General features: G+C 52.5%; 1 protein-coding gene across 2 annotated transcripts; it reads right to left on the reverse strand.

Moving 5' to 3' along the window:
• Window positions 1–249: 249 nt before the first annotated feature.
• GATA3 (GATA binding protein 3) lies at window positions 250–19,867 on the reverse strand. 2 transcript variants are annotated; one of them, XM_081228742.1, is made up of 6 exons: window positions 19,126–19,867; window positions 18,063–18,690; window positions 15,121–15,657; window positions 9,926–10,068; window positions 5,528–5,653; window positions 250–1,407 (listed from the first exon to the last, which is right to left on the reverse strand). In XM_081228742.1, the coding sequence occupies exons 2-6, from the start codon at window positions 18,301–18,303 to the stop codon at window positions 1,123–1,125; spliced, it is 1,332 nt and encodes a 443-aa protein (XP_081084868.1). In that variant the 5' UTR covers window positions 18,304–18,690; window positions 19,126–19,867; the 3' UTR covers window positions 250–1,122. The 2 variants fall into 2 exon arrangements, with proteins under 2 accessions (XP_081084868.1, XP_081084867.1); XM_081228741.1 differs by having other exon boundaries at window positions 9,926–10,071; window positions 19,126–19,866.
• Window positions 19,868–25,997: the final 6,130 nt, after the last annotated feature.

Below are 25,997 nucleotides of genomic sequence, written 5' to 3' on the forward strand. Positions count from 1 at the left end.
GAAAGGCAGTGATCACTAACACAGAACACAACAGGTGCTAACATTCAGCCAGGTTGCTCTCAGAACCCGGGCTGTCGGGCCCGAGTCGCTGACATGCACGCGGGTAGCTCATACACTGCTACCCTCATAGCACAGGCTGCAGGAGAAGTGACAAAGGACAGATGCTCTTGTACCCTTAGAAGCTATTTAATAAATATCATTGTGAAACAAAAAGGAAAAACAAAATCAGCCCTGTGGAGCACAACCGCCTTAGGTCAACTGAACGTCATCTAGTTTATTCAACCAAAAATTGAGAGAGGAGGAAAATATTGAAACAGAAACACACCAAAAAAAGCAGTTCTTAACACTAGCAGGAAATAAATTTGTACAACAATTCAGTCTGTATAATATGATGAAATAAATCTACAACTTCTCTTATTTTGGTGCTTTGAATTATACATACAAACGACAATTACAGGGACTTGTTCACAAAGCATGGAGGCCTAGGAAAGTCTAACTGAACCCTCCATGGCAATCTGGGAGTGTAACGCGTTGCCTGGAGTGATAGAATTTCCTACGCAGAGGCCCACAGCTTTGAACGAATGATTCGCCTACAACATTTTTCTTTTTTTTTCCTTTTTTTTTTTTTTTCTTTTAATGCATCAAACTGTGACCAGGAAAAGGAAACAAAACTGGCAGTTTGTCCATTTGGATATCAGAACTAGTTTCTTCTTAATTTCCACACTTTATTTTCTTCCATCATCTTTAAAATGCATGGCATCCTTCGTGCCTTCCTGACGGAGGCCATAAAGTCTTCTTCTTCCAATGTACAGTCTTTCTTACAATATAAGTTATATGCAATGTTTAGCGATTTTTCTTTTTCACAGCACTAGAGAGACCCTGTTCAATAGGGAATATGAGTCTGAATGGCTTATTCACAAATGGTATCCAGATTCAGGGAGTGAGAACACAGACACCACAGTGGGCTCCTCTGTCCAAGTGGCAAACATCATGTTGCTTTCTGCCTGCAAAAACATATAGATCCATCGGGTTTCGGATTCATGATACTGCTCCTGCGAAAATGCACGTCGAAGGGGCTGGAGGGACTCTCGCCTGGAGATCTTTGAGCATCGAGCAGGGACCCTAACCCATGGCGGTGACCATACTGGAAGGGTGGTGAGGTCCGAAGGAGAGGCTGGAGGGCGGGTGCATCGGCGTGGGTGTGGTCAGCATGTGGCTGGAGTGGCTGAAGGGTGAGATGTGACTGAGGGAAGACATGTGTCTGGAGAGGGCGGCGGGGTTGAACGAGCTGCTCTTGGGGAAGTCCTCCAGCGTGTCGTGCACCTTTTTGCACTTTTTGGATTTGCTAGACATTTTTCGATTTCTGGTCTGGATGCCTTCCTTCTTCATAGTCAGGGGTCTGTTAATCTAAACAGAGATCAATTTTTTTTTTTTTTTTTTTACTTTATTCGGCTGGCTCTGAAATAGTGCAGACTTTCACACCCCAACCCGGGTTCCCCTGACTGCCCCAGATCAGGGATCTGCTTTCAGGGGGCCCCTTCCTCCCCACCTTCCTGCCTCCTTCCCAGGGACCCAGAGTCCTGCAGGCTAGGGTTCTGCGGTGGGGGTCTGTCAGCCTCTATCAATTTCAGAAACCAAGAGGCCATAGGCAAGGTGTTCCAAGCAGGGCTTATTCATTACATTCATCTGCACCAATCATCGGGGGGAAAGTTTGCCTCAGGGAACTTTCTGTCTCCAAGGACCATATTCTAGAGACCCACCCAAGATGGTCGTATTTCTCTGCTAACTAAAATATAATAATAACTTGTCTTCTTCCATTAGAATGACCTTAGACTATTTCATGAGCATGGAGCCAAGGGAGGGCTTTTCAAGGGGGAAATAATAGCTTGTCTACTGGTCCAAAATCTGTGTTAGGACTGGGCAAGTACTGCAAGGCAATCGATCTTAAGTGTTTGTCTCTGCCTTGAGAAGCTAGGACTGCTTCCCTCTTCAAAGTCATGCCTGGTTGTCTCTCTTCTGACGAGCTTCTCTAAACGAGAGGTGCTGTAAAATCTTCCCCTGAAATGTGTAAGTTCTGGGGTCATAATTTAATACAAAGTGTCTTTCCAAAACATAAGCTCTCGCCCATGCCACAGCAACTGTGATGATTGAAAGTTGCAATTTCTACCTGGTCCTGACTATCCACTTCTTACTAGACAGACAGCAAAACAACCAACCCACAAGAATTTAATATCCACTTACGGGGTACAAAGCCCTGTGCTAGCCTGAAAGCACTCTCCTCCTAAAAATCAAAGACCAGGCCTGAAGTTGAGTAAAGAGACAGAGGCAAGCACTAGTCTTCCGTCTCCAGGGCAGCAGACCATCGCTCTCTTTCTGATAAGCCTCATGTGTTTTGTTTTGAATACACATTTGCTTTAGGGGGGTGGGGAGAAGAATCAAGAGAGGGGACTTCAAAGCAAACTGAGATCATTCCCCGCAAGGAGTCAGAATCAGATTGACCTCAATAGCGGCCATCTGCCCCGTAGAGCAAACCCACCACACATCTGGCCATGTTTCTGGGGAAATGGGCAAAGGGACTCAAAGAGGGAAGGTCAGGGTCTCAGTCACTCCTGACTCCTTGGGGAACAAACAACTCCTTCCTCCAGGGTCCTCAAGGGTGGAGGAAGAGAAGATTTCACGGCTCTAGGATCTGCCTGTTTGCTCCAAAAGCTAGAAAGGGATAGTTAAGGAAGAAAGAATCTAGCAGCCAAGAAGGCCAGGCTCCGACAACGCTACTGGTAGCGGCAAACCCACAGCTTCCTGGGCCTGAGCTGGTCACCTGGAGAGGGGTACAGAACCACTCCGTGGGACGGACACCTGCCTTCCCCCTTGTGCAGGAAGGCCACGTGAGCGGCAACAGAGGACCTAAAAGGTCGTTGCCCAAAGAACATCTCAGGGTTCCTTCCTCAAAGTCATAATCAAGATAAAGACGCAGCCTACAGAGGCGACAGGAATCTACTGTCACGGCGAATCCCCCCCAAGATACTGCCTAGACACACGGCTCTTTACGCTGATATCTAGATATACAGAGCCAGGTATCTAAATATAATATCTAGTTACACAGATAGCCACACAAAGCCAGATAACTAGTCCCAACACTGATACTGAGATAGGTAGTTATCTACACACCTAGATAAGAAGACAGGAACTAACTTAGGTCGTGCATGGTATCTCGATGGGCAGAACACAACACAACAAGAGGAGAATGTTAATAGATTATTATCTCTTATTGTTAAATACACACCAAATCTGCCTCCTTCTGTGAATTCTTACTAAACCAGAAAAGGCAGAAGAACCACTCTGGTGGATGAGCACGCTTCTATCTCCCAGCCACTGGGGCCCAACCATGAAGTCGGGAGCTAATGTAGAATAGGGTGGGAGTGAGGGGTGAAGAAGGTTCCTTGACCTGTCTTTGATTTAATGAGAAATTCGTATTCTTCGGAAATAGATATTTTTTTAGATTGGACACAACTGAGAGCCTACCTCACTGTGGCTGAGTAGTCAAAGAAATTTATAGCTGGTTCATTTCTCATAATTCCTATACTTCTGTGGAAATAGGAAAGAAGTATATATACACACACAATTCATGACTTTGAACAGAACTTTGGTACATTCTAAAGTGAGACGGTGCTGACTCTCCTCTGTTCCCTATTAGTCCTGGGGTTACTGATCTCCCCGCAAGGCCTTTTGCAATTCAGAAATCCATCCTGGCCCTTCCACTTCATCAGCCATGTTCCTCTGAGTCAACATTTCTTCAAGTAAAAGGGAAATCAAAATAATTTCTGCCCTGTCTACATCATGGGACTCTTTGAGGCTCAAATGTAATCAAGTAACATGAAAGTTCTTTGCAAAACCATACATTACAACCCCAAAATCATTTTATCGGCTGTACCAACCACTGGGTAGCTCATAAACCCTAAGGCCCCAAATCTTCCAGATTTTAATCACAAATCTGCTTCTCTCCACAGCAGTGAGCAAGGAAATTCCCCAAAGTGAAAACGGGCCTGGGGTTTCATTGCTGATAAATGTACACAGACCACAGTCTGAGGATGTGTGGGAGAGAAACAATGGATTGTAGTAAGAGTCCCGTTCCGTCAGCGCCGGGCCCCTCCTCTCGAGAGCGGACGGCATATGGGCAGGGAGGTGAGTGTTACGGGGGTCCCCGGGAATCAAATCAACTCATTCCCAAGAAGCACAAAACGATTAGGTTGCTGGGGTCACCCAGGGAAGTTCTCCTGTGATTCAAAAACTCTAAGCAAAAAAGCTTCCTCCCCAGTTCCCAGGTGTTTCTGGGTAAGATGCTTGACTGCCAGAATGGTTCTGAGCAAAGCCCTCCGCCTTTCCCCATTCACTCCCAGACATTACCAAAATCAGACTGGTCAAGAGACTTCAGGAGAACCAGACAGAGCCAGAGGGATGAAGTGAGAGAGACAGGGAAAGACAGACAGAGACAGACAGACAGAGAGAAAATTCTTTCTCTGGGATCAACATAAACTTCTGGCCTCATAAGGGTCATGGCCTGTCAGCCAGAGTTGCTGCAGGGAAAAAAAGAAAAAAAAAAGCTGAAAAATTTTTTTAAAGGTAAACATATTGCAAAATGGGAGGACCCCCAAATTGAAAGATTAAAAATGACACAGCCAAACCCATGTGACTGACTGACAATTATCATTCTGCTAATGTGATCTAAAAGGAGAAAAGCGTTCTTTTCCCTGGTAAGGATAACCTCTGTCGGCTGCTTTGCAAGAGTTCTCCTGGTGAGGACAAAGTCAGCAGATGAAATCTCTCATCTCGTATCTTTTATTCAGAGAATCCGTTTAAAATTCACCAAGCCTCTTTACCCCTCAGTAACTGAATCGCCCTGAACTCCTGCGCCACGCATTACAATCCTATTTACCTTTCTCTTTTCACTGACTCATTCTCTTTTTTTTTTTTTTTTTTTTTTTTTGCAAAACGTTTAAAAACTCAAGGAAACATCATAATATGACTGGCGACTTTGGTTTTTCCAAGAGAAAGATTTTTCTCCCCTTAAAAACCCAGACCAGGCCCACCACGCGTACTGTTTCCAATACAAACTAAGGGGCTGGGTCATCTGCTTTAAAGCCTTCAATCTCAGCAAGGCTACGCTGTGCCCTGTGCCGAGTCCTTTCCTACACTGGGTCCTACTGCAATGCCTTTTCTGGGCCTTGTCACTGGGCGATTCAAATGGATAACCAACAAGGACCTACTGTAGAGCACAGTGAACTCTACTCAGTACTCTGTAATAACCTAGATGGATAAAGAATCTGAAAAAGAATAGATATAGTATAGGTATAACTGAATTACTTTTGCTGTACACCTGAAACTAACACAACATTGTAAATCAACCATACTCCAAAAAAATTTTTTTTAAAAAAATCAGAAAGGGGACCAGGGGAGGGAGATGCTGTGCACTGGGCATCATCCGAAGAGGGCCATTCCGGGAGCGGGGGCGGGTCCCCGGGACACTTACATTGTGCAGCTTGTAGTACAGCCCGCAGGCATTGCAGACAGGGTCTCCATTGGCATTTCTTCTCCAGAGAGTCGTGGTTGTGGTTTGACAGTTTGCACAGGACGTACCTGCCCTTCTTGCTGCTGACTGGGGAGCGGGAAGAGAGCAGAGGATAAAAATCAAAACAAATGTTACATGGGTTTGCAGAGCTGCAGAGACCGACTCAAAAAAAATTATCACTGAAATCAAAACTAGCAAGTGGCCCACATGAAAGTAATAAAGATCCCCAAAAGCTGCATCAAGAAGAAAAATGAAGCCAATCCACTGGCATAGAAGCAGGTCAGACCATAGTCCGGTGGTCAGCACATAGCCTGCTGTCCCCTGGGGAAGGATTTGGGAGGATGAGAAAGCCGACATCACCTCACCGACATAACAAGCCCCCCTCCCTCCCCAACAAAGTTTGCCAGATGTTTCATTTTTATGGGTAGCAATTTTAAATTAACCAGACTAGTTTGGGTACCAGGCTCTCAGTGGCTTCCTTCACCAGGCCTACAGGAGGTCTTTTTCAAAAGCAACTGCCCAGAAAAGCAGTTCTCAACAAGGATACTGGTCATCGCAATAGACCAACAGCCAAGGAAGTACAAACCCAAGCATCAAAAGCGCTTTCTAGATCCCAAATAAAGAAACACTGGATGATAAGGAGGGCAGAGTGCTGTCAGAATGAGAGAACGTCTGCGCATGTGTGGCTGGCACACACGGGATGGGCCACGGAGAAAGCACCGAGCCAGACACCCTAAGTGAACGGGACCCCAGCCAATCTGCAGGCATCCTAAATGTGCACAGCCCACACTTTCAGATTTGGTCACTCGTGGTGACAGCCATCTTCATCCTCTTTAGGTGGCTTTCAGTTAGTGAGACAAACTGAGAGGAACAAGGAATTTTGCAATCCACCAGGAACAGTGGCCCCGCTCCTAACTTCATTTCATTTCACCCTCTTGAAAGTAGGTGCTTCCTATCTGCTGTTCACAGAGCAAAATGGTTACAGGTCAGATGTCAGCCCCAAGCTGAATGTTCATTATTTGATTGTGTCACTGCCTTCATTTCCTTTAAAAGGGAGATTTTTCTTTCGCTTTTCGACGCACTTAAATGTATAAGGGGGCTATTTCCTATGTCCATACGTTAAAAAAGAAAACTTAAGCTCAAAAACTTTTGAAAGGAAATGAGGTTGGGTCACTTGTAACCATGTATCTCTCATCTCCTCACACCCCCTTGCAACATAAAAAGAAAATTTCAACTGCAAAATTATTTCCGTCCCTGGGACTCAAAAATATTATCAAAGGCAAGAGAAGGAGTAAGAATTCAGCTGGTCTTTATCTGTGATCAAGAAAATTCTGGCATGGTTATGAGAGCACAGAACGAAAGGACAGGGATCAGAGTGTGCTTTTCCATCAGTATTTTACCCAGCAAGAAGTTGGGCCAAACACCCGAAGAGGTCAGATATTGAAAACCCAGTGGCAATTCTGAATGAACCAAGCTGAGTCCTTTCCTTTCAAAGCTACTCAGTTGTTCCACAGAGATGCTGCCCCTTCCCACAGGTTTAAATAGCAGAGCTGTGGCTTTTTTCGTTTGTTTTTAGTAATTCTTAGTTTCTGTGGAACTAGAAAGGAAAAACAGCCCTTCTCCCTCATAACTGAGCAGGTTCTACTTTTGAGTTGTCCATTTGGAAAATAATTCACCGCAGCCCAAGAGTGCTGTCTCTTATCCCGTATGCCTCTGGTCCACCTTCTTTTATGAAACATGATAATTTAAGACTTAACCGTTGCTCTTGTGTACTCTTGGGAGGAAAATGATATATGAAATCGCTGCTTAAGGATTTTGACAACTACATTATCACGTGATTATTATTATAGTCCCGGACTGGTTTTCCCCTTTAAAAGAAATACTTGGATATAATAGACTAATATCTACGCAAGTACCGGATTTCCCAGCCCAACAACTGGGAAGGGATGGTACAAGTGCACAACACCAACCGATAAAATAATAGAGTTCCAAATAACCACGCTCATGGTGCAGCCCTTTGCAGTGTATTGAAGGTAACATGAATCCAAACAGGCTTAGACTTTATGAGAATTTATACAGAACCTCTAAAAGTCACACTGTTTGGGTCACTAGCAGAAGACAAAGTATATTAATAAAGCAAGCTAGTTGTGAGACTTATGAAAATCTTGCAACACTAGGAAAAAAAATTCTATGGGTCTTCCCTTCTATTTCCTGCATGAGTTTATTCAGTGTTAGATATGCATCTGTGGAAGAGCTGACTACCCAGAGGGGGCAGGCAGGGTGGTCTTCAGCAAGTCTGCAAATGTGCAAAAGCAGCAAACTGGAGAGACGGAGCAGGGAAGGAGGGACAGGAAATACAGGAAAGAACAAAAAGAAAGTTCTAGGTATTCAGAAGTCAAATACATCTAAGGGCTAAAAATATACGTATATATATCCTGAATGGGCCCCGAGCGTTTCTCTGGAGCATGTGAATTCTATGGAACTAAAAATAAAAAAACACCCAGAAGAGGTGAGTAAGAAAGAGAAGGCAGCTTCACATGTGACAGCAAAGGAACTCTAGAATAAAAAGTAATTATTACTCAGAGTTCTAGAGATTTCTTATGAAAGGTGAATGAAGACAAAATTATGTAGAATGCAAGTCCAGGCCTCCTGTACAATCTACCCAGACAGAAGAAACCCCAAGAAAATGTCAAATGTACTCTTGCTCATCAACCAGACAACTACGGGGTCTGAAACTTTACTGCTCTCTCTTTTTCCTTCTTTACTTTTACCTTTAAAAAAAAAAAAAAGTCCAATTATAATGGTACCATGACTTATTTTAACAAGAAGTTTTTTGTTGTTAGTTTTCTTTCTTTTGTTTTTCTTTCCTTTTCTTTTTTTTTTTTCCTAAGGCCAGGTTTTGAGTGATTCAGAACATTCTTTTGTGGTGCGATCATATTCATTCTGTGCTAACATCTCCAGCCATTTTTTTTTTTCAAACACGTCTTGTTCTGATACGTTCAAACATCTTGATGTTTAAGTTGGGGAAGCTGAGTTGTTGTTTATGAGTTATCTCCAGAGCTCAGATATCCGGCAGCTTTTTCCTAGGAAGTTAGCTTTGCACATGAGAGAAAGGAAAAAAAAAAAAGTACCAAAGAGCATGGGGACAAGTCGGGGGAAGGTTGAGAGAGCTGGAGAAGGGGGCAAAGATCAGAAAGAATAAAGCCTAGAGACCTAGGATTGCCAAAAATTAAAGTCACGTGGGCATCGCCATCCCTAGAAAGATTTTCCTTCTTCTGAAGAGGATGTGAAAGGTGTTGATTTGCACTAAAATCTGATGGAGAAGACAAATAATTCTTTAAAAAGAATGCAGAGGATTTGGGAAGGGTCTACCTTAGAATCTGAGGGATGCTGCTTCATCCATTAATTTGCATGGGGAAACTCCCCTCCTCCCCTCTCTACTTGGTGAATCACCACAAAAAGCATTTTGATCTCTTGACTGTGGTTACAGTTATCATTTGCCAAGCCTGCTTTTATTTGTCTGCTACATACACTTGCTATTCAATCTGGCCTGAGATTCCAAAGACAAGTTTGCAAATGAACCTCTCAGGCTAATTTTCCTTATAAATGCTTGCCAGTGCCAGGTTTTCTCAAGTATTCCTAGGGGTCAAGAGGTTTAAGAAGGGGACAAAGAGCGGGGAGAGAGGAAACTATCCCCCCGACCGGCAGGAGTTCAAAGGGAAAATAAGACCAGACACTAGGGGAGACCAAGAAGCAGGACAGGAATCACACAGTTTTCCCCCCAGGAATTACCTGTGGCAATTTCTCAATTCTTCAGACCAAGGAAAAAGAAAAACTCCACTAAGTCCGATGGCTGCTGTTTGTGAAATTCAGTTCATTAGCCCTGGCACATGAGATCTCATCCGTAGCACTAAGGCAACCCTGAGACTGTAATTACTTCCTAGGAGCCCACTTGTATGACTTCAGAAACAAGTTCTGGGTGGCACCTGGGACACTCCATCCCCTTACTGAATTCCTCTGTGAAACCGTGACTATCAATGCATCTTAAATCCTGGTCCTGTTAAAGCAATCATTCTATCAGTGAAGACATTTAAGATTTGATAACGCAGAAGTCAGCATCCTTAAAAATGTGATAAGTGACTTACGAACCATGGAGGGGGAGAAAGGCGGGGCCAGGGGGACCTTTCTGTATATCTAATTTGCAAAAAAGAAAACAAAGAAGAAAAAAGAAACTATCCCAAGCAAGCTGATTTTGAGCCGTCCTGCCCATTTCCAGCAGAAAGCTCTTCTTCCTGAAGAGAGGAAGTTGAGGACACCCAATGGAGAGTGTTGGGCCAGTGCTTCCCAAGGACAACTCACCAGCCTTCGCTTGGGTTTGATGAGGGGCCGGTTCTGTCCATTCATCTTGTGGTAGAGCCCACAGGCGTTGCACAGGTAATGCCCCGTTCCATCTCGACGCCACAGTGGGGTAGAGGTTGCCCCACAGTTCACACACTCCCTGCCTTCTGGAAACAAGATCACACATAAGTCACTTATGGAAGGAAAACACACAGAAAAGCTGCCAGCAGAATTAGGGAATGAAACTTAAATGGAGAACTTCTTCTCTCTTTTTCCTCTTTGGGGGAACTTTCCCAGCTCCCTTGAAGGTGGCTCCTGAGTTGAAAAGAGTTACTGTGTGACCCTTTCATGGCCTAACCGTTCCCCGTGTACACACACACACACAGCACCCAGCCCAAGAAACAGCACAGGAATCAGTAGCAGCAGAACCTTGTCCTGGGCCTGCCTGACTTGATGGGGAAGGTCAGGCAGAGCCGAGGAGGAAGGCGAATTTCAACTTGAAACAGTTCCCTGAGAAAACCCTGAGCCCCGGTCGATGGCGAAAGCACAACATTCCATTCGCTTCCCTCAGAGGAAAACAAAGATGATCCATTATCGTCACCAGGTCTGTCTATGCGGATTGATTAAATAATGAAGATTAGGATGGGGCCAAAGGAGAGATTCATCGATAGCTAGATAGAGAAACAGATAATCAACAGATGAACAGATGGATCAATCGGCTGATGGATTTTAGTACCGAGGGCCTTAGATTTTACTTCCAATAAAATTGTAAATGTCCCTGGCTGGCAAGGAATAGATGAAGACCCAGCAGGGTCCAGTCATTCATTCCCCCATCATCTTTTTTACTCTCTAGAAAAAAACCAAGGTTTTCTGTGGTTTTCCAGCCACTGAGACCCCAGTCTGAAGGTTGGAGGGAAACGCAGAGCGATCTTGAAGGCAAGGAAGCTGGAGATGGGGAGGGAGGGAAACAGAACGAGGGGAAGTGTTGGGAGGGGCGGAGTCAGGAGAAGAGGCCGGTTTATGGGGGGGAGGGTAGGGGGGAGGCCCTTGGGTTGGCTCATTAACCAAGACCTGCCTGCAGTTGCTCTTTTTCCAAAAAAAACAAACAAACAAAATCAACAAAAAACCGGCCAGGCCGGGTTGAAACAGCACTCGCTCCAGGGGCTGGAGAGTGACGGGGACCCACCTACAGAGGGAAAGCCCGGGGAGAGAACCCCTCCAGATACCATTTTAGGAGGAGGGGAGTTTGCTCACAGAGTTCTTCTCAACTTCCCCGAGAGGAAGAAGAGCAGGACGGTTTCTGGAAGAACTTGCCCCGCTCCTGGGGGGGGGCCTCGTCCTCCTGGCGAGGACGCACCAGCCTCACTGCCAGCCGAGAGGGACCCAGGAGGAGCCCCCGACCCTGCAGGGCCAGTGGCTTCACCAGAGCGGGTGCCCCCAAGAAGAGGAGTCAGGAAAGGGTCTTTAGGGTGCTGGGAAGGGGCCTGGGGATGGTAGGGGAGAAAGATGAGCCCCTACCAGTTGTTTTAAGAGGTTAATCAGCTGACCCCAAACTACCAGGAAGACTGGGTGGAGGAAGGGAACCTGAAGGCAGGACGCTTGGGAATCTTGACTCCCCATGAGGAGGGCAAGGCCAGCCCAGTGCCCGGGGACCTGCTCAGATTTAGGAAACCCCCAGACCAAGTATGATGGTGGCAAGGAATTTACACCCCTGAGCCTAGGCTTTTCTCCAGGGACAGGCTCTCAAAAAAAAAAAAAATGTTAAGGAGTTGAGAGATTTCAATTTCTTGCTCCAAATTCCAAAAGTTCTTAACCTGGGGTCTACAGAGAGCCTTCCAAGAACCCCTGAGATTATCCACAGAAACGTGGCCCTCATGGGCCAGGAGCATTTGCTAGGCACCCAGCAGCTCTGAGTAGGCTCTGGGCTGAATCACATCCAGATTCCTCTGCTTTGGGGTCAAAAGCCTTCGGGATGTGGCTGCTGAAGGTGGGAGAGGCACGGGGGTGGGGGGGAGGAGAGGGTGAGTGGGTGAGGAGATGTGGCCGCAGGCATAGCCAGGGCCCCCGCAGTCCTCATGCCCCCGGTGGGCGCTGCGTCAGCCTCTTCTGGGGACACTGGCCTGGCCTGGCACACTCCCCATCCTGTGCAGACAGGGGCCTTGGGCTCCCAGCCGTTTTGTCCCAGACCTCTGGGGGCTTTCTCGGGCTCCAAATCCCCTCCATCCCCAGCAGCTCGGGCTGGACTGCCCCGCTCCTGGGCACCTGGGCCAGGGGAATCTCCCTGCCTGACACGATTAGTCTGATTTCCTTTCCTTTGTCAGCCAGTGGGGAGGATAACAGCTTCCTTTTCCGAGGGACCTTGAAAGCCAGCAACAGTTGCCTCTCCAGCAATTGCACATTAGAGCAATTTTCTGTCTTGATTCACTCGGCAAGTCTGTGATTGCCTTGCGTGGCTTTTTCTTATTTTATTTTATTTTTTTTCCTCTCCTTGTTGCCTCTCATCTGTGACTTCAGCAAACAAGCAGTTTTCCTAACGGAGGCCCTGACTGTCTCCTGCTTTCTCTCTCCTCGCTCACCGCCTGCTGTGAGCTGCTCAGACAGACACCTCGCTCTTAGGTGACAACCACAGCGCCGGGAGGCCTCCTAACACTCAACAGCCATTTTCAAACACCCCTTGGCCTCCGACTGAAATCCTGAAACTGAGGCTGGACTGAAGGAGTACGGAGGCTGCAGAGAAAAAGGGGGAGGTGGATGCCCCCGGTGGAGGGAGGGGGGAGCTAAGAAATGGTCCCCCCCCTACATACACACACAAAAGGCTTGGTGTCTTGTTTGCAAAGACACATCTCAGCCCGGACAGCCCGGGCGTTAAAAAAGCAATAGGTGCTCTAAACCACAGCTCAACCGTTTCTCCAAAATGCGACAACCCTCCCTTCTCTGGGCTCCTCCTTCAGACGAGAGCAAAGAAGAGGTTAAAGAAAAAAAAAAAAAAAACAGAAAAGCAACCACTAAAACCAAGAGAATCCCCTTCTCAGGAATTCCCACTCCTTCCACCCTCTTCACGGAGCCTCGAAACCTGCCCTGCGCGCTCCACGTTCCCGAAAGTCCCAGCTCCCTCGCCGCCCAGTTGTGCTGCTCTGGGGTTTTTTGACTGTGAGAAAGGAATAAGGAGGAGGAAGTCAAGAGTCAAATTTAAACCGGCTCCTCTCCTCTCCAAAAAAATAGAAGAAAATAGGTATATAGGTACCCCTGGCTCTGGTTTAGGGAAACCACAGCCCTCGCCCTCACCCCTCCCCAAATGTCCCGGTCTCCAGGGAAGAGACAGAAAAGCCAGGCAAACCCGAAGGCAGAAGGTGTGCCCGACGGAGGGGGAGAGATCAAATGCGGAAATGAGGGCAGAAGACGAGAGGCATTTGGAAAAGTCACTCGGTCCCCTCCCTACACAAACCACCACCCCAGCCTCAGAGACCACGATCTGGCCCCCAACTTCTTAGCCCTACCAGAAAAGAGAACTTTCCCAAAAAAATCCCACCCCGACTTCAAAATGGACAGGTTGTTCTCTTACTGCCATCAGCCTCGGAGCCTTGATTGAGCCCCCTCCGCCCCGCCCCCGCTTTTGTGAGATCTGTACCCCGCTTCCCGGGGACCCTCCACTCGCCGAGGCAGCCAGGCCACTTTCCTGCCCTGTTCTCCCTTCCTCTTGCTTTCTCTTCGGCTCCACCAGCGAGCCTACCTCCCTCTCCCTCTGCCGACTTTCATGTACTGAACACGCAGGTCTGAGTTTTCTGTCAGCCTAACCGCATCCGGGCTCTATTAAAGTTCCTGGCTCGGGATAAACAATGCAACTGTCGCGTGCAGCAGTCTGAAAATAATTGGATTAGCTAAAACATATCAACTAAATAGAGACAGTCCTGCCCAGGCAGTCGGAGTGAATGTCACCCTGGAAAAAAAACCCTGGAAACTGATCTCATGGTCACTGGGCACCCAGAGCCCTCCCTCGGAAGTTTTCTAAACCCCGGTTTTGCAGGCTCTGTTTCAAGACTGGTTGTCTCCCCCAGCAAAGACAAGTGATTTCCACCACTTCTGTGTATACAGAGCCTCTACAGAGACAGACCAGAGGGTACCCAGTTGGGACAGACCAGGACAGAGACGCCTACCCCGAACTGGACAACCCCAAGGAGACATGCCAATCTTCCCCAAGCCATCTCAAAAAATACAGTGAAATCTCATCTCAGAGACTCCCCGACTCTGTTTCAGCTGCTTTGACATTGGCGGTGGGTTATTTTATTTTTAAAGCAGAAGTACTTTGTGTGGGCTTTACTGTTTCTTTTCATGCCAGCCTCTACACCAAGAGAATACAAATGCGGCTCGCTTTTAGCTGGGGTGTGCTTTTCTGAGAGAGGATGGGCAGAGGAAGCAGAGACACACCTGGGGAATCTTTTTCCATCCTTCCTAACCCCTCTGGCTTCAGATCAGTCGGGGAGTAGGTCGTAAGACGCCTTCCTTCCCTGCCTGAGCTCCCAGCACTAGAAGATACTGCAGTTAACTAGCCCTTCTGACTTCCACTGAACTCCCTACCCAGGGCAGAGCCCACCTCTCTACCCAGAAGTCAGGATGGGAGACTTCTTTTCCACACAGAGAATGTGTGTCCTGTCTTTGCCAGGGTCCCGCCCCCGGCGAAAAATATACACACACTTTATTTATACATGTCTTTGTAAAGGGCTGTCCTCTGGTGACTGTATGACCCCCTCTGAGCTGAGCGGAGGAGACCGGTCAGGACGTAGAGGCCAGGGGGGTCAGAGGAGGGACCTGTGTTTGTTTGGGTTTCAGGAGGTTTCGTTTTAGCACTAAACACTAAAGATGTATTCCCTCCCCTTCCATTTGCGCTTGGAAACTGACTAAAGGTTACTGCCAGCACCCAGAAGTTCCTTGGCAGGACAGGCAGGAGATGGGGGTTTGTTTTTGTCTTTTTCCTTCCCCAGCTCTTGGGGGTGGCTTTTAAATCAGATCTCACTTGCCCTCTGCTCTGACAGGAATGAGAGAGGACACACCTCATTCTTTCCCCGCTGGAAGAATGGGAAGATATTAAACCTTTGAAGGGTCTGAACGGCCACCCAGCCCCCGGGAGGGGCCAGAGGGCACGCTCTAATCCCTGTCCCGGATTTTGGAGCAGGGAGGGGGGCGAGGGGAGAGGTCTCGAGGGGAGAGAAGGTTCCTACCTGTGCTGGATCTGGCCTTGGGCCTCGACTTGCATCCGAAGCCGGTGGGGGAGCCCCCGAGCAGGCTGCTGGGCGGGAAGAGTCCGGAGCTGTACTCGGGAACGTAGGGCGGGTAGGTGGTGATGGGGTGGTGGGCTGAGGCCGCCGCCCCTCCCAGGGTGGTCATGCTGCTGCGGGGATGCGCCGACTCGAGCTTCATGCTGTCGGGCAGAGGCACCTGGTACTTGATGCACTCCTTCTCGTCCTGGCGGCCCGAGCCGGCTGAGCCCGGGGTGGACAGGGACGGGTCCGGGGAGACGTCCTTCGGCGGGGTGGGTGGAAAGGTGAAGAGGTGCGGGCTGGAGTGGCCCGCGGACAGGGACGAGGACGAGGCTGGGGGGTAGACCGACAGGGGCCCCGGGGAGCCGTGGTGGATGGACGTCTTGGAGAAGGGGCTGAGGTTCCAGGGCGAAGCGGTGTGGTGGCTGCCCAGCGCCTTGCCGCCGTCCAGCCAGGGCAGGGATCCGTGCAGCAGAGGCGGCCGGCACACCTGGCTCCCTGCGTGGGTAAAGGGGAAGGCCCGGGAGAGAGACAGGCGAGTGAGAGTAGCCCCCAGAGGCCTTCAGGCACCTGGGCATCCTCCCCCTCCACCCCAGCCTCCCTGGCAAGACAATCCCCACACAGACCAGACCTCACACTCCCTGATCCTGGGGACCCCAGCAGTACCTGGGCCAACACACCCCCTTCACCCTATCTCCCCACCAATGTCCCATCAAATCCAGGGAATTAAGGGCCTGTGTCTGACACCCAAGAGGTGCTGCCATGGAGCGAGAAGGGCCCTGGCTTCCTTGGCCTCTCCAGATACACTTTCTGAATCACAGCCCTGAAGTCCCTCTCTGGAACCTGACTTGATTTATTGGTTTCCTTCAATGGCCCAGCGGCCCCCAGCCCAGACCTAATCCCAGGCAGCCTGATAAGAGGGTGGGCTGGGAAGGATGAGGCCTGAAGGGGTGAGCCACACAACCGCTCAAAGCCAGGAGAACACACGGACCCTAAGAGAGGCCCAGCTGCAGAGCCAGGTCCCCAAGCCCAGAGCAGGGAGAGGGCTTGAAAGAGAGGAGAGGGAGCATTTTAGGGTTACTTGCACGTAACCCCACTTCACTGCTTGCTCAGAATTGGTCAGGCCTGGAATGGGATTTGCAGGGAAGTGAACCGCTCAGGCTGTCGGAGAAAGTTTCCAAGCCTGGTCTCTGGGATGGCACTTTTATCTGCCGTTCTCACCCTCCCAGATCCTACTAGAAAAAAATAAAACAGGCCCATATGCCCCCAGAGTTGTGACTCCACCAGTGCAATATGTGAATTTTCACCTGAGCCCCTGAGACACAAAAAATGCCAGTTTCTGTGTCTATTTCACTCACACACACAGTAAACAGAGCTATCGTTTGAAACGCAGAGTTTTAAGGCAGCTGTAACTCAGACCAAAAGAGGCTCTGAGAGGGGTAAGTTTAAACGGCAAGTGCAAATCCACACACTTATTGATCTTTTAATCCAGTACCTGTCTCAGCGTTTGACATTCTATTTAACCATTAAGAACAATACCGAAACTAAAATCTTAAGAGAAAGGAAGGGGAGGGGAGTCGAGGGGGAAGGAGAGCTCTCCGAACACCAAGGGTCAAGCTTCACATTATGCAGGAAGTAGTATAGTAAATAATATTAAGGCTGCATCTACCGCATTTCCACTTAACTGCTGATCTGCACAGAACAAGGGCAAAGAGCGCCCCATCCGCAGAAACAATTGTTTGAAACCTGGTGACAGCAGGGAGGAGAACGCCTGCTGCCCTAGGGGCTCTGTCAGCGGCCCCAGCCCCGGGATCGAAGTCGGGGAACCAGGGCAGACCTCAACTGAGATGGCCTCACAGTCCCTCCGCCTGAAATGTTGCAATTTCTTCTTTGGGAACACGCTTACAGATGGAAAGCCTTAAGAGCTTTTTCCCCCCACCTACATAGGGCTGGGTTTCTCTCTACCATTTCAGAACTCTCCTGAATTCCTCAAGGTGAAAGAGAAAGAAAAAAAGAAAAGAAAGAAAGAAAAGAAAAGGCAACTGGAATCGCTCCTCCATAAAAGGAGACCCTGATGGATCCCAAATCTTCTTTGGGAGCCTAATGGGTCTGTTGTAGGGCCGAAGGAGAGAGCAAGGCAAGAGTTGCGGGGAGCAGGCAACGAGGCAACCAAAAAGTGTAGACGGAGGAAAATTCCGTGCAGCCGGGAATCTAGGAAACCTCAAATGTCTCAAACTTAAGACGGGAGTCTTTCCACCAAAACCCGGTCAAGCACCAGACTTCCCTTCCTCAGAGGCTAGAGATAGGAGATGTGCCTAAAAACCAAATGCACTAGCTTTGGGGAAAGGCCGAAACACAGCGGTGGGAATAAATACGTTTCTCGGGCCTTTCTGGAAATGTGCCGGAGAAACATACCGAGGCACGCCGGCAGAAGCCCCAGAGAGAGAACCAGGGGATAACCGGGGGAGCGAAGACCCTAGAAAGAACCCTGCCCCAGCCAGGTTTGGCCGGCACCGAATGCCCGGTCGGGGGAGCGGTGGCCGGTGGAGGCAGAGGCTCGGCTCCCCGCGCCCGGCATCTCTGAGGCCCCCGAACCAGCGGCCGCGCGGGGAGAGAGGGCTGCAGCGCGGCGCCCGCCAGGTGAGCGCCAGGCCCAGGGGACCGCAGCCGCGCAGAGGCGCCTGCTGCGACTGTTTTGAAAAACAGACTCTCGCGACGATCGAGACGCCTTCCTCGCCCATTTCCGGGCCCCAGTTTTTTTTTTTTTTTTTTTTTTTAATGAAGCAGCAACGGCACTTGGGGGCTTTGGCCGGGGATCCCCACCCCCTGGTCCCTCCCTGCCTCTCCGACCCCAGAGAGCCGGGACAGCTGGGCGGAGGTCCCCGCACCCGGGGCGGACTCACCGTGGTGGGTCGGAGGGTACCTCTGCACGGTGGCCCTCACCGAGTTTCCGTAGTAGGACGGGACGTGGTTGCCTTGACCGTCGATGTTAAAAAGTACATCCACCTCCTCCGGCAGGGGGTACTGCGCCGGGTCCATGTAGGAGTGGCCGAGGCCCGGGTGGTGCGTGTCCGGATGCTGCCCGTTGAGGACCGCGGGGTGGTGGTGGCTCACCCAGCGCGGCTGGTCCGCCGTCACCTCCATGGCCCCGGCTGCGCTCTCGCCCTCTCGCCGGGCCCGGAACCCGCGCGCTGAGAGGGAGGGCGGTCGGGCTGGGAGGTCGGGGGCTACGAAGCTCTGCAGGTGCTCCTGCCGTCGGAGGGGCGGGGGTCGTTTAAAGATTTGTTTTCAGTTGGGAAATGGGAAAGCTAGGAAGGAAAGGTGAGCAAATGAGATTTTTAAAAAAATCTTTGCGGGGTAGTTTAGCGAAAAGAAGAGGAAGAAAAAAGAAATTCCAAAAATTAGGTATGGGAGTATAAAGGGGGACCAAATTGTAAGAGGGGGGCGAAGACTGGCTGGAATTCTGCAAGTGAGGCTCCTCTGCACCGGGGGCTACTCGGCGGCTCCAAGACTGAGTCTCTCCCGGGTCACCTGCAAAGGAGAGAAGGGGAGACCTGGATGAGGTCCTAAGTACCTAGCACCTGAGTTTATGAAGTGGCACCACCTCCCCCCGAGCCGCCCGGCCCCGCGCCCGCGCCCGCGCCCCCGGGACACGCACACACGACGCACATACGCGCGCACACGCGCACGCCCCCTCCGGAGGTCGGAAAACCGGGAGGCAGCGGGGGACTGAATGACTCCCAAATACATCCCCAGCAGCCCGGCTCTCCCGGGAACCCGGGACTGACTGAGCGGTTCCAACTTGGACGACAACTCCCTCCCTCCAGGGACCCAGGTCCCAGGACCTACTTTCCAGCCTCCAGAAACTCTCCAAAAGAGGAGGGTTGAGTTTTCAATGTTTTAAAGTCCTCCCAAATGGAGAGAGGAAACAAATCAAACTTAAAAAAAAAAGTCGCCGGTACCAACCTGGGTAGCGAGGAGCAGAGAGGAGGAGGAGAAGGCGTGTGACCTGGGAGAGCAGTAACTGCCCGGTCAGATTGCGTGGCTCGCTCTGTCTCGCGCTCTCTCCGTCTCTCTCTTTCTTTCTCTCTCTCTCTCTCTCTCTCTCTCTCCCTCTCTCAGTTTTTTTTTTTTTTTTTTTTTTTTACAGGGAATGCATTCTTTCTGAAAGTATCAAGACGGCGCCAGGCAGCTCAGTGTTCGCAGACAGCTGTGGCGCGACGGAACTTAAGGAGGTTCTAGTGTCATCCGCGCCGACGGGGGAGGAGCCTGGCTCTGGCGAGGAGGGGACAGGATCACCAGCACAAGGAAACTGCAACCCAAACCCGCTCAGGACTTCACTGCCCCCCCACCCCACCCCCTCTCCTCCCGCCCCTCCACTGACCGGAAAGGGGCGCCGCGGAGGGCGGCCAGGGCGGAGGGGCGATGGGGCGGGTGGGCGAGGCGCACCCGGGTTCGGGGCGGAGGGGGCGGGCAGGAGGGAATTCGCGCTCTGGCCCTTTAAATGTGGCTCCAGCTCCTGCCAATTCATTCCGGCTCGGTAGGTTATTCCGTGCCGAGGAAACCGGCCTGCCCCATTCATAAAGTTTATTTCTACAGGCGGCCTTTCTTTTTCAGACTTTTTAAATGAGCAAACATTTTTTGCATTCAATCCAGGGTATGGGGTAGTTTATTGATGTGGGGGTCTCTGTGCAAGTAAAAGTCATCAGGAAAAAAAAATGTAATGTCAAAGTACTTGGAGATGTGCCTCTCTCACCTAAGGGATTGAGAAATTGGGCAAAAAAAAAAATCTGTCTTTGATTGAAATGTCGGTGATACTTCGGTGGTCGTGGTCAACATTCTCCCAGACTCTTGCGTTAACAAGCCTCTCGAATGTTCAGCTGTTGCAGCTGTCCTTTCCAGACCTAATATTTGTAATCAATGTGTGCTTTTTGACTTGAGCGACAATAGTGATGGATGAAAAGGAGAGGGGGCGAGAGGCTCTGTCTCCCCCAGCACAGAAAGAGCGGGTGGGGAGAAAGCGTTCGCGGGTCTTCACTCCGGTTACCCAACTTTTTCCCTTCTCCCCGCCCAGGGCCCTACTTACTCCCGCTCCCGGCATTTTTCCCCAGCCCCCTCCTCCGACCCCCACCCCGGCCGCCGGGCACGACAGCGGCGGCCTCTCCCGGGCCCCGCAGAACGCGGGACTCGCCGGGTCCGACCCCGCAGCCCCGAGCGGAGGGAGCGGGTCTCAGAGGCGGCCCCGCGAGGGGGGTGGGGCGGGGCGCACGGGGCGTGGCTGGGAAGGGGCCAATCAGCGCGCGAGGCTGCGGCCGGACCGCGATTGGTCGGCCCCGCGGGCTCCAACCTCCCCGGCCTCTCTCGGTGCTTTGAGCCACTGCATCCCCTAGCGGCGCTCAGGCTCCTGCAGCCGCCGGGCCCCAGAACGCGGCCCGGGTGTGCAAGTGACAGGCGGGAAGCGAAGGCTCAGGTTCCACCCGTGGCTCACCCCAGGGCAATGTCTGCGAGGAGAGAGTGTGGGTTCTCCCGCAGGCTTTCCCACGGACGGTACTAAGAGCTTGATTTGGGGTTTTATTTGAAGGCATTATTCCCTCTTCGCTTCTCTGCCCCATAAAAATTCCCTACAAATACACAAAAAAGTCGACATAGAAGAGACCGTCCCTAAAAGTAAGTTCTGGAGGATTCCTTTCGTGCGGTGAAGGAAAAATATCAATACTCAGCCTTACTTGGTGTGGGGTGTGTGTCCTGCTTTAATATACAATCCTCGTAGAAAAACTAGTAAATTTTATTTGGAAGAAATGGTGGAAACGTGGGTTCTCCCAACTTGGAATTGGACTTTCTCTTGAGTCTCCGTCTTCTTAAATCTGATGTTCGTTAGAAACTAGGGTTGAGTTTCTAGATACGGAACAGGAAGAAAATCCCTAAATTAACCCCCCTCCCCCATGTTTCTCCTGAGCCCATTTAGTCCTTGTTCATTAGGGCGGCCCAGTAAAAGAGCATCGATTTTCCTTCATTCCGACCACGTCTCTCTAGGGCCAGTCAAGCTGCCAGCCTCTCCTGCTCACGGCGCTCTGCAAACCTTTTAATTATTTAGTTTCTAACATTCACCGGAAACCGCTCCATAAACAAGGACAGACGAACGCATACACATTTTTGCTAAAATCCCCGAGATTAAGGATGGCAGCAGAGGCGAAAAAAATGAAAAGAGCATCTTTGCGCGTCGGTCTAAGACCAGGCAACACTAGCCGGACCCCAGTTCAAAGCCACGGGGAAAATCCCAAACGTAGCTCTTTGGTCCTCTACGCCGAGACCTGAAAGCCCGGGAAATAAAAGGGACCCATCCTCGGAGAGAGAAACTGCTGACGCCAGGACTTGAAAATGTTAACTCCCGAGGCTAAGACCAATTTTAAAAGACAAAGAAAAATACCTATGAGAAGGAGGCCTTCCGGTGTAGCGGCGCCTCTCTGATAACGCACAAAACATTTTTTTTGGGGGGGGCATTATTCATTTTAATTAAATCGCAAGCGCCGAGTCGGGCTGCAGTAGGCTCAAGATTCACCCCCAACCCTTGGAAAAATAAAAGATCTTGAAGCCCCTCTTGGTCTGGGTGGTTTGGAACTGGCAGGGAAGGGTGGGGGGCTGCGGCTGGATGCCCCGTGTAATAGAGCCAGCCTGTAGGGGGTATTTAACATTTAATTCCCAGCCGGTCCGCCCCTGTTCCCGGACTGACAGTGGGTAATTGGGAAGAGGACGTTGCTCTTTTGATGGCCCGCGCCGGCCAGTCTCGCCGACGCCACACTGGGTTTGACGTCACGGGCCCAGCCCCAGAGCCAGGAGCACAGAGCAGGGGGGGAGGGAAAAGGAGAGGAGGGGGATACCGGGGAGGGAGGGCCGAGGTCGGCCCCGGGACCCAGGGGGAAGGAAGGGGGAAGGGAGCCAGGCCGGAGAGAGGCTGCGGCGCGTGGCCTGAGGCGGAGAGCCTGGCCGCGGGGGTCTGGGCTAGGCCAGGCGCCGGCCTGACCCGCCTCGCCGGCGAATGCAGGCCGGGCTTCCTCCTCCGAGGGAGGGCGGGGGAGGGGAGGGGGCTCGAGGCCCGGCGAAAGGGGGGAATTGTGGTCCTGAGCCCCCCTCAGCCTTAGCTCGCAAAGCTAATCCTGGCCTCCTGCGGAGACGCCTCAGCGCCCTCCTACAGACCTGAAGGCCCCCCTACCCAGGACCCCGGGCCGGGCCTGGTCTAGCGAGTCCCTCTTCTCCCTGGGAGCGGCCGGCGGAGCTCCGGTGGAGGAAGAGAGGTGGAGACCTGGAAGGATGCCGCCGCCGCCGCCGCCGCCACTGCTGCAGGGCCCCGGGCTCCTGCAGAGCGCGAGGCCTCCCTCACCAGGGTAAGGGGCTGGCCGAGGTCTGGATTCCTGGGACCCTGGGGGCAAGCATCCCGGAGCCGAGCAGGCGACAGCGCAGCCACCGCCCATCCCCCGCCGCCCGGAGCTGGTACCTGGGCTGTGCGTGGGGCGGCGGGAGCGGGTTGGCCTATCTGAAACGCCAGGCCTCGAGGCGGCTGCTTCAGGCGTCAAGTTGAGCGGGGTGTGTGTGCCCTCTTGGGGAAAGGGTAAGAAATGGAGCCTTACTTTCTTTCCTGGGTTGGGGTAAGCTGGGACCCACACACACACACCCCAAACACATGCCCCCCCGTTCAGGTCCCTCCCACCCGCCCTCCCCGGAGCTCAGAAGCTCTCTTCGGATGCAAGTGGGCAACCCAGTCCCGCAAAGGAACCGGAGCCCGCGGTGCAGAGGGGAGGAGCGTACCCCCAGGCTCACCCCTGCCCAGAGAGCGGAGATCCACGCGGCCAGCGTCACCCACCCGAGCCTGGCGACAGGCGCGTCCAGGCGAGCTCCGCGGGGCCGAGGTGCCGGGAGAGCGGCCCCGGGCGCCCGCGCGCTGCCCGCCGAGGGTAACCAGAAAAGCCGAGCCTCGGGGTCGAAGTCATAAAGTTACTAATCCCGCGCAGGGGGAGTGAGCGTGCCTCGGGCCGCCTGGGGCGGTCATTTGAGCGTGTTTACTTAAGGACTTTGCAAGCGGAGCGCGCGCGAAATAGTCGGATTTCCAGCGAGGCAGCAAATATTTGCAGGCGGGAGAAAGAAGCGGAGCCGGGCCGCGCCGCCGCGTCCCTCCCCCCGGAGCCGCGGCGCCGGCCTGGGCGGACCCGGCCGCGCAGTTAAAGACAGAAATGAAGCCAGAGACCTGCGGAGCTGGGGGCGGGGAGGGCGCAGAGCCACAGCAAAGGCCAGAAATTGGAGGGTGGCCCCGAAGCTCTGGTGAGCTGGGGCTGGAGGAGAAGTCCCTTCCCATTCCAGCTCGATCAATCTTCCTTGGCTGCGATCGGTCAATAAAACTGGTGTGAACCGACCGCGGTCGCTGTGCGTCTGGGGAGGAAGTGGAGGCCAGAGGTGCCGAGGCCGGCGCCGGCGCCCCGCACCAGCCCGGTTCGCGCGCGGGCGGTCTGCAAGCCTCAGGCCGGCAGCCAGTTCGTCGCCGGGAGCCGAGCGCGGCCCGGCGGGGCCTTTAATTGGGTGTCTCCATTTTTATAGTGGCCATTGTTGGAGCAATTAGCGAGAGACAATAAGCGCCAAAAGGCGTTTAATTCGATTCCATGCTCTGGCTGCGGCCGGGACGAGGGCGCCCTGGAAGAAGTGGTTGGCCCGAGAGGGAAGACCTGGTTAAGTGTCGGATCCCTGCCTTGCCGGTTTTGTCTTAGGTGTGGGAGTTCTCAAGGGGCAAGCTGAAAGCGGGATGAGAGCAACCGGGTCCTGGTCCTGGTCCTGGACGGGGGGGAAACCCGTCCTGGGCCTCGCTAGCCCCGCGGGGCGCCCCCGGAACCGCCGCGCCTGCAGGCAGCACGCGTCCGAGCTGCGGCCACCGCGCGGGTCCCCAGTGCCTGTTAGAAGGAGAAAAGCAGAGAGGACAGGGACGTGGAAACCGGCCTCCTTCCTCCTTAGCCCTGGGTCCCCCACCTCGATCACCCGAACCGTCCCAATTTCCTTTCCCATTGGGGGAGGAGGGGCAAAGGAGAGAACCCCCTTCTGGCGCGTACACACCTCCCTCTCCACCGAGCCAGCCTCGCTACCCCCTCCTCTGCCTCGGCCCTCGGATTATGTTACCGTGGCCTGGCGAGGATTTTTACTGGCTACGAGAATAGCACAGGTAAAGCTGTATAAACAGCTCGCTGGCAGCCGGGCGAGAGGGTTACGCCGGGGACACGGCCGGAGGCGCCACCGCCAGGCCCCGGCTGCGCGAGAGAAACGGCGGGGGAGCCCGCTCGGGCGCGGCGTCCCGGCACAGCGCAGGCTACACACATATTCTACTGTATCTCTGCAGTTCCCACCCAAGCCCCCTTTCTCTTTCCCGCGTGAGTTGAAATGCAGAAAGTGGAGAGCGGAATCACAAGCTAAGGAGAGAGAAGCAGGCAGCGGGCAGTGCTGACTGTTCTGTTCAAAGGAAATACAGCGAGCAGGGAATTTGGCGTGGGGGAGACGCAGAATAAAGGGGGACCCCAAAATTCACAGGCAAAGGGAAGATGCTAGAGGTGAAAACGGCAAGGGGGAAACCCGCGGGAACTCAGGCGAAAAGCGCTCTCGGCACGCGCCCAGACCCTCCCGGCTCCCACGCCCACCTGCCCAGGCCCAGGGTCTACCTGCCCTGGAAAATGAGGCAGCACTTTGGGGGTGGTATGTGGTTTGATTTACTTTTTTTTTTTCCCGCTTATTCATCTATCACCGGTTAAAACTCGGAAGGAAACCCGCTCGGGCCAGGAGGAGCGGCAAGAGACGTCGGAGAGGAGATGCCCTCGGAGATTACCCCCTCCCAATCCGCCCCTACCGCCCGGCCGGGCCCTCCAGCTTCTGGAGGGATCCTGGCCCTCCCTCTGTCGCTACCCTTTTCTCCCCCGTAGAGAAAAACCCTGATGGTAGCGAGATAAAAATTGGGTAGGTAAGGGTGTAGCGGAAAGGGGGAGGGGAGGGAGACGACAGGGGATTTCTGTTTTCGAGTTTAACAATGCACGTCAGAGGGTTGGCCATGGGGGGAGCCCCGGGGTTGGATAGGGGAGAAAGATTTCCCCTTGAGGGCCAGTTGAAAGGAATGCGAGTCACCCTGGAGGAAGGGGGCCCCTCCGAGCTCTCCCTCCTTCCTGGCTTTGGGGGCCTGCGGGACAGGTGGAGCCGCGAGAGAAGGGAAGGGATGGAGGTGCTCCAGCGGGTCCCCGCGGCGTCTCCGCGGCTACAGGCTATCTGTCCCGCCCCAGCGGCAACTGTCGTAGGAAGCGGCTAGCGGAGCCTCACCCCAGGCTCTCGTCCTGGGGGGGCCTCAGGCCGCACCGCTGAAGCCTCCGGGACGCCCAGGGAAGGGAGCGGCCACCGCAGCCAGGAAAGGAGTCAGCAGTGCGGGATTCACCCACGTGAACAACAGGCCCTCGCGCTTTGGGGGCAGGAGGGGTGCACGTGGGGCACCGGCTCCACTCTCCCCTAGCCTCCCAGCGCCCCCGGTTTGTCGCCCGCCGCCTCACCGCCGCGCACCTCTAGAGGCCCCAGGCCAGCCCCGAGTCCCAGCGCTCGCCGCGGCCGACTCTCCGCCGGCCACTTCATTTTGGCATTTCAGGAGAAGGAGGGCTTTCTCTTGGGGCTACTGTGTTTTTACTTCTCTAGATTAGCCTGAAAAACTGGGGTGTCGATTGCTGGACAACGACAGTGAGCTTCGAGGACAGGGGACTTCACGACAGGGAGAGGGAAACGGGGGAAGGTAATTCCGTTCCGATGAGCAGACAGCAGAGGCACGAAGTGTTTGT

Source organism: Mesoplodon bidens, assembly GCF_964165515.1.
Source record: "Mesoplodon bidens genome assembly, chromosome: 3".
Classification (NCBI taxonomy): Eukaryota; Metazoa; Chordata; class Mammalia; order Artiodactyla; family Ziphiidae; genus Mesoplodon; species Mesoplodon bidens.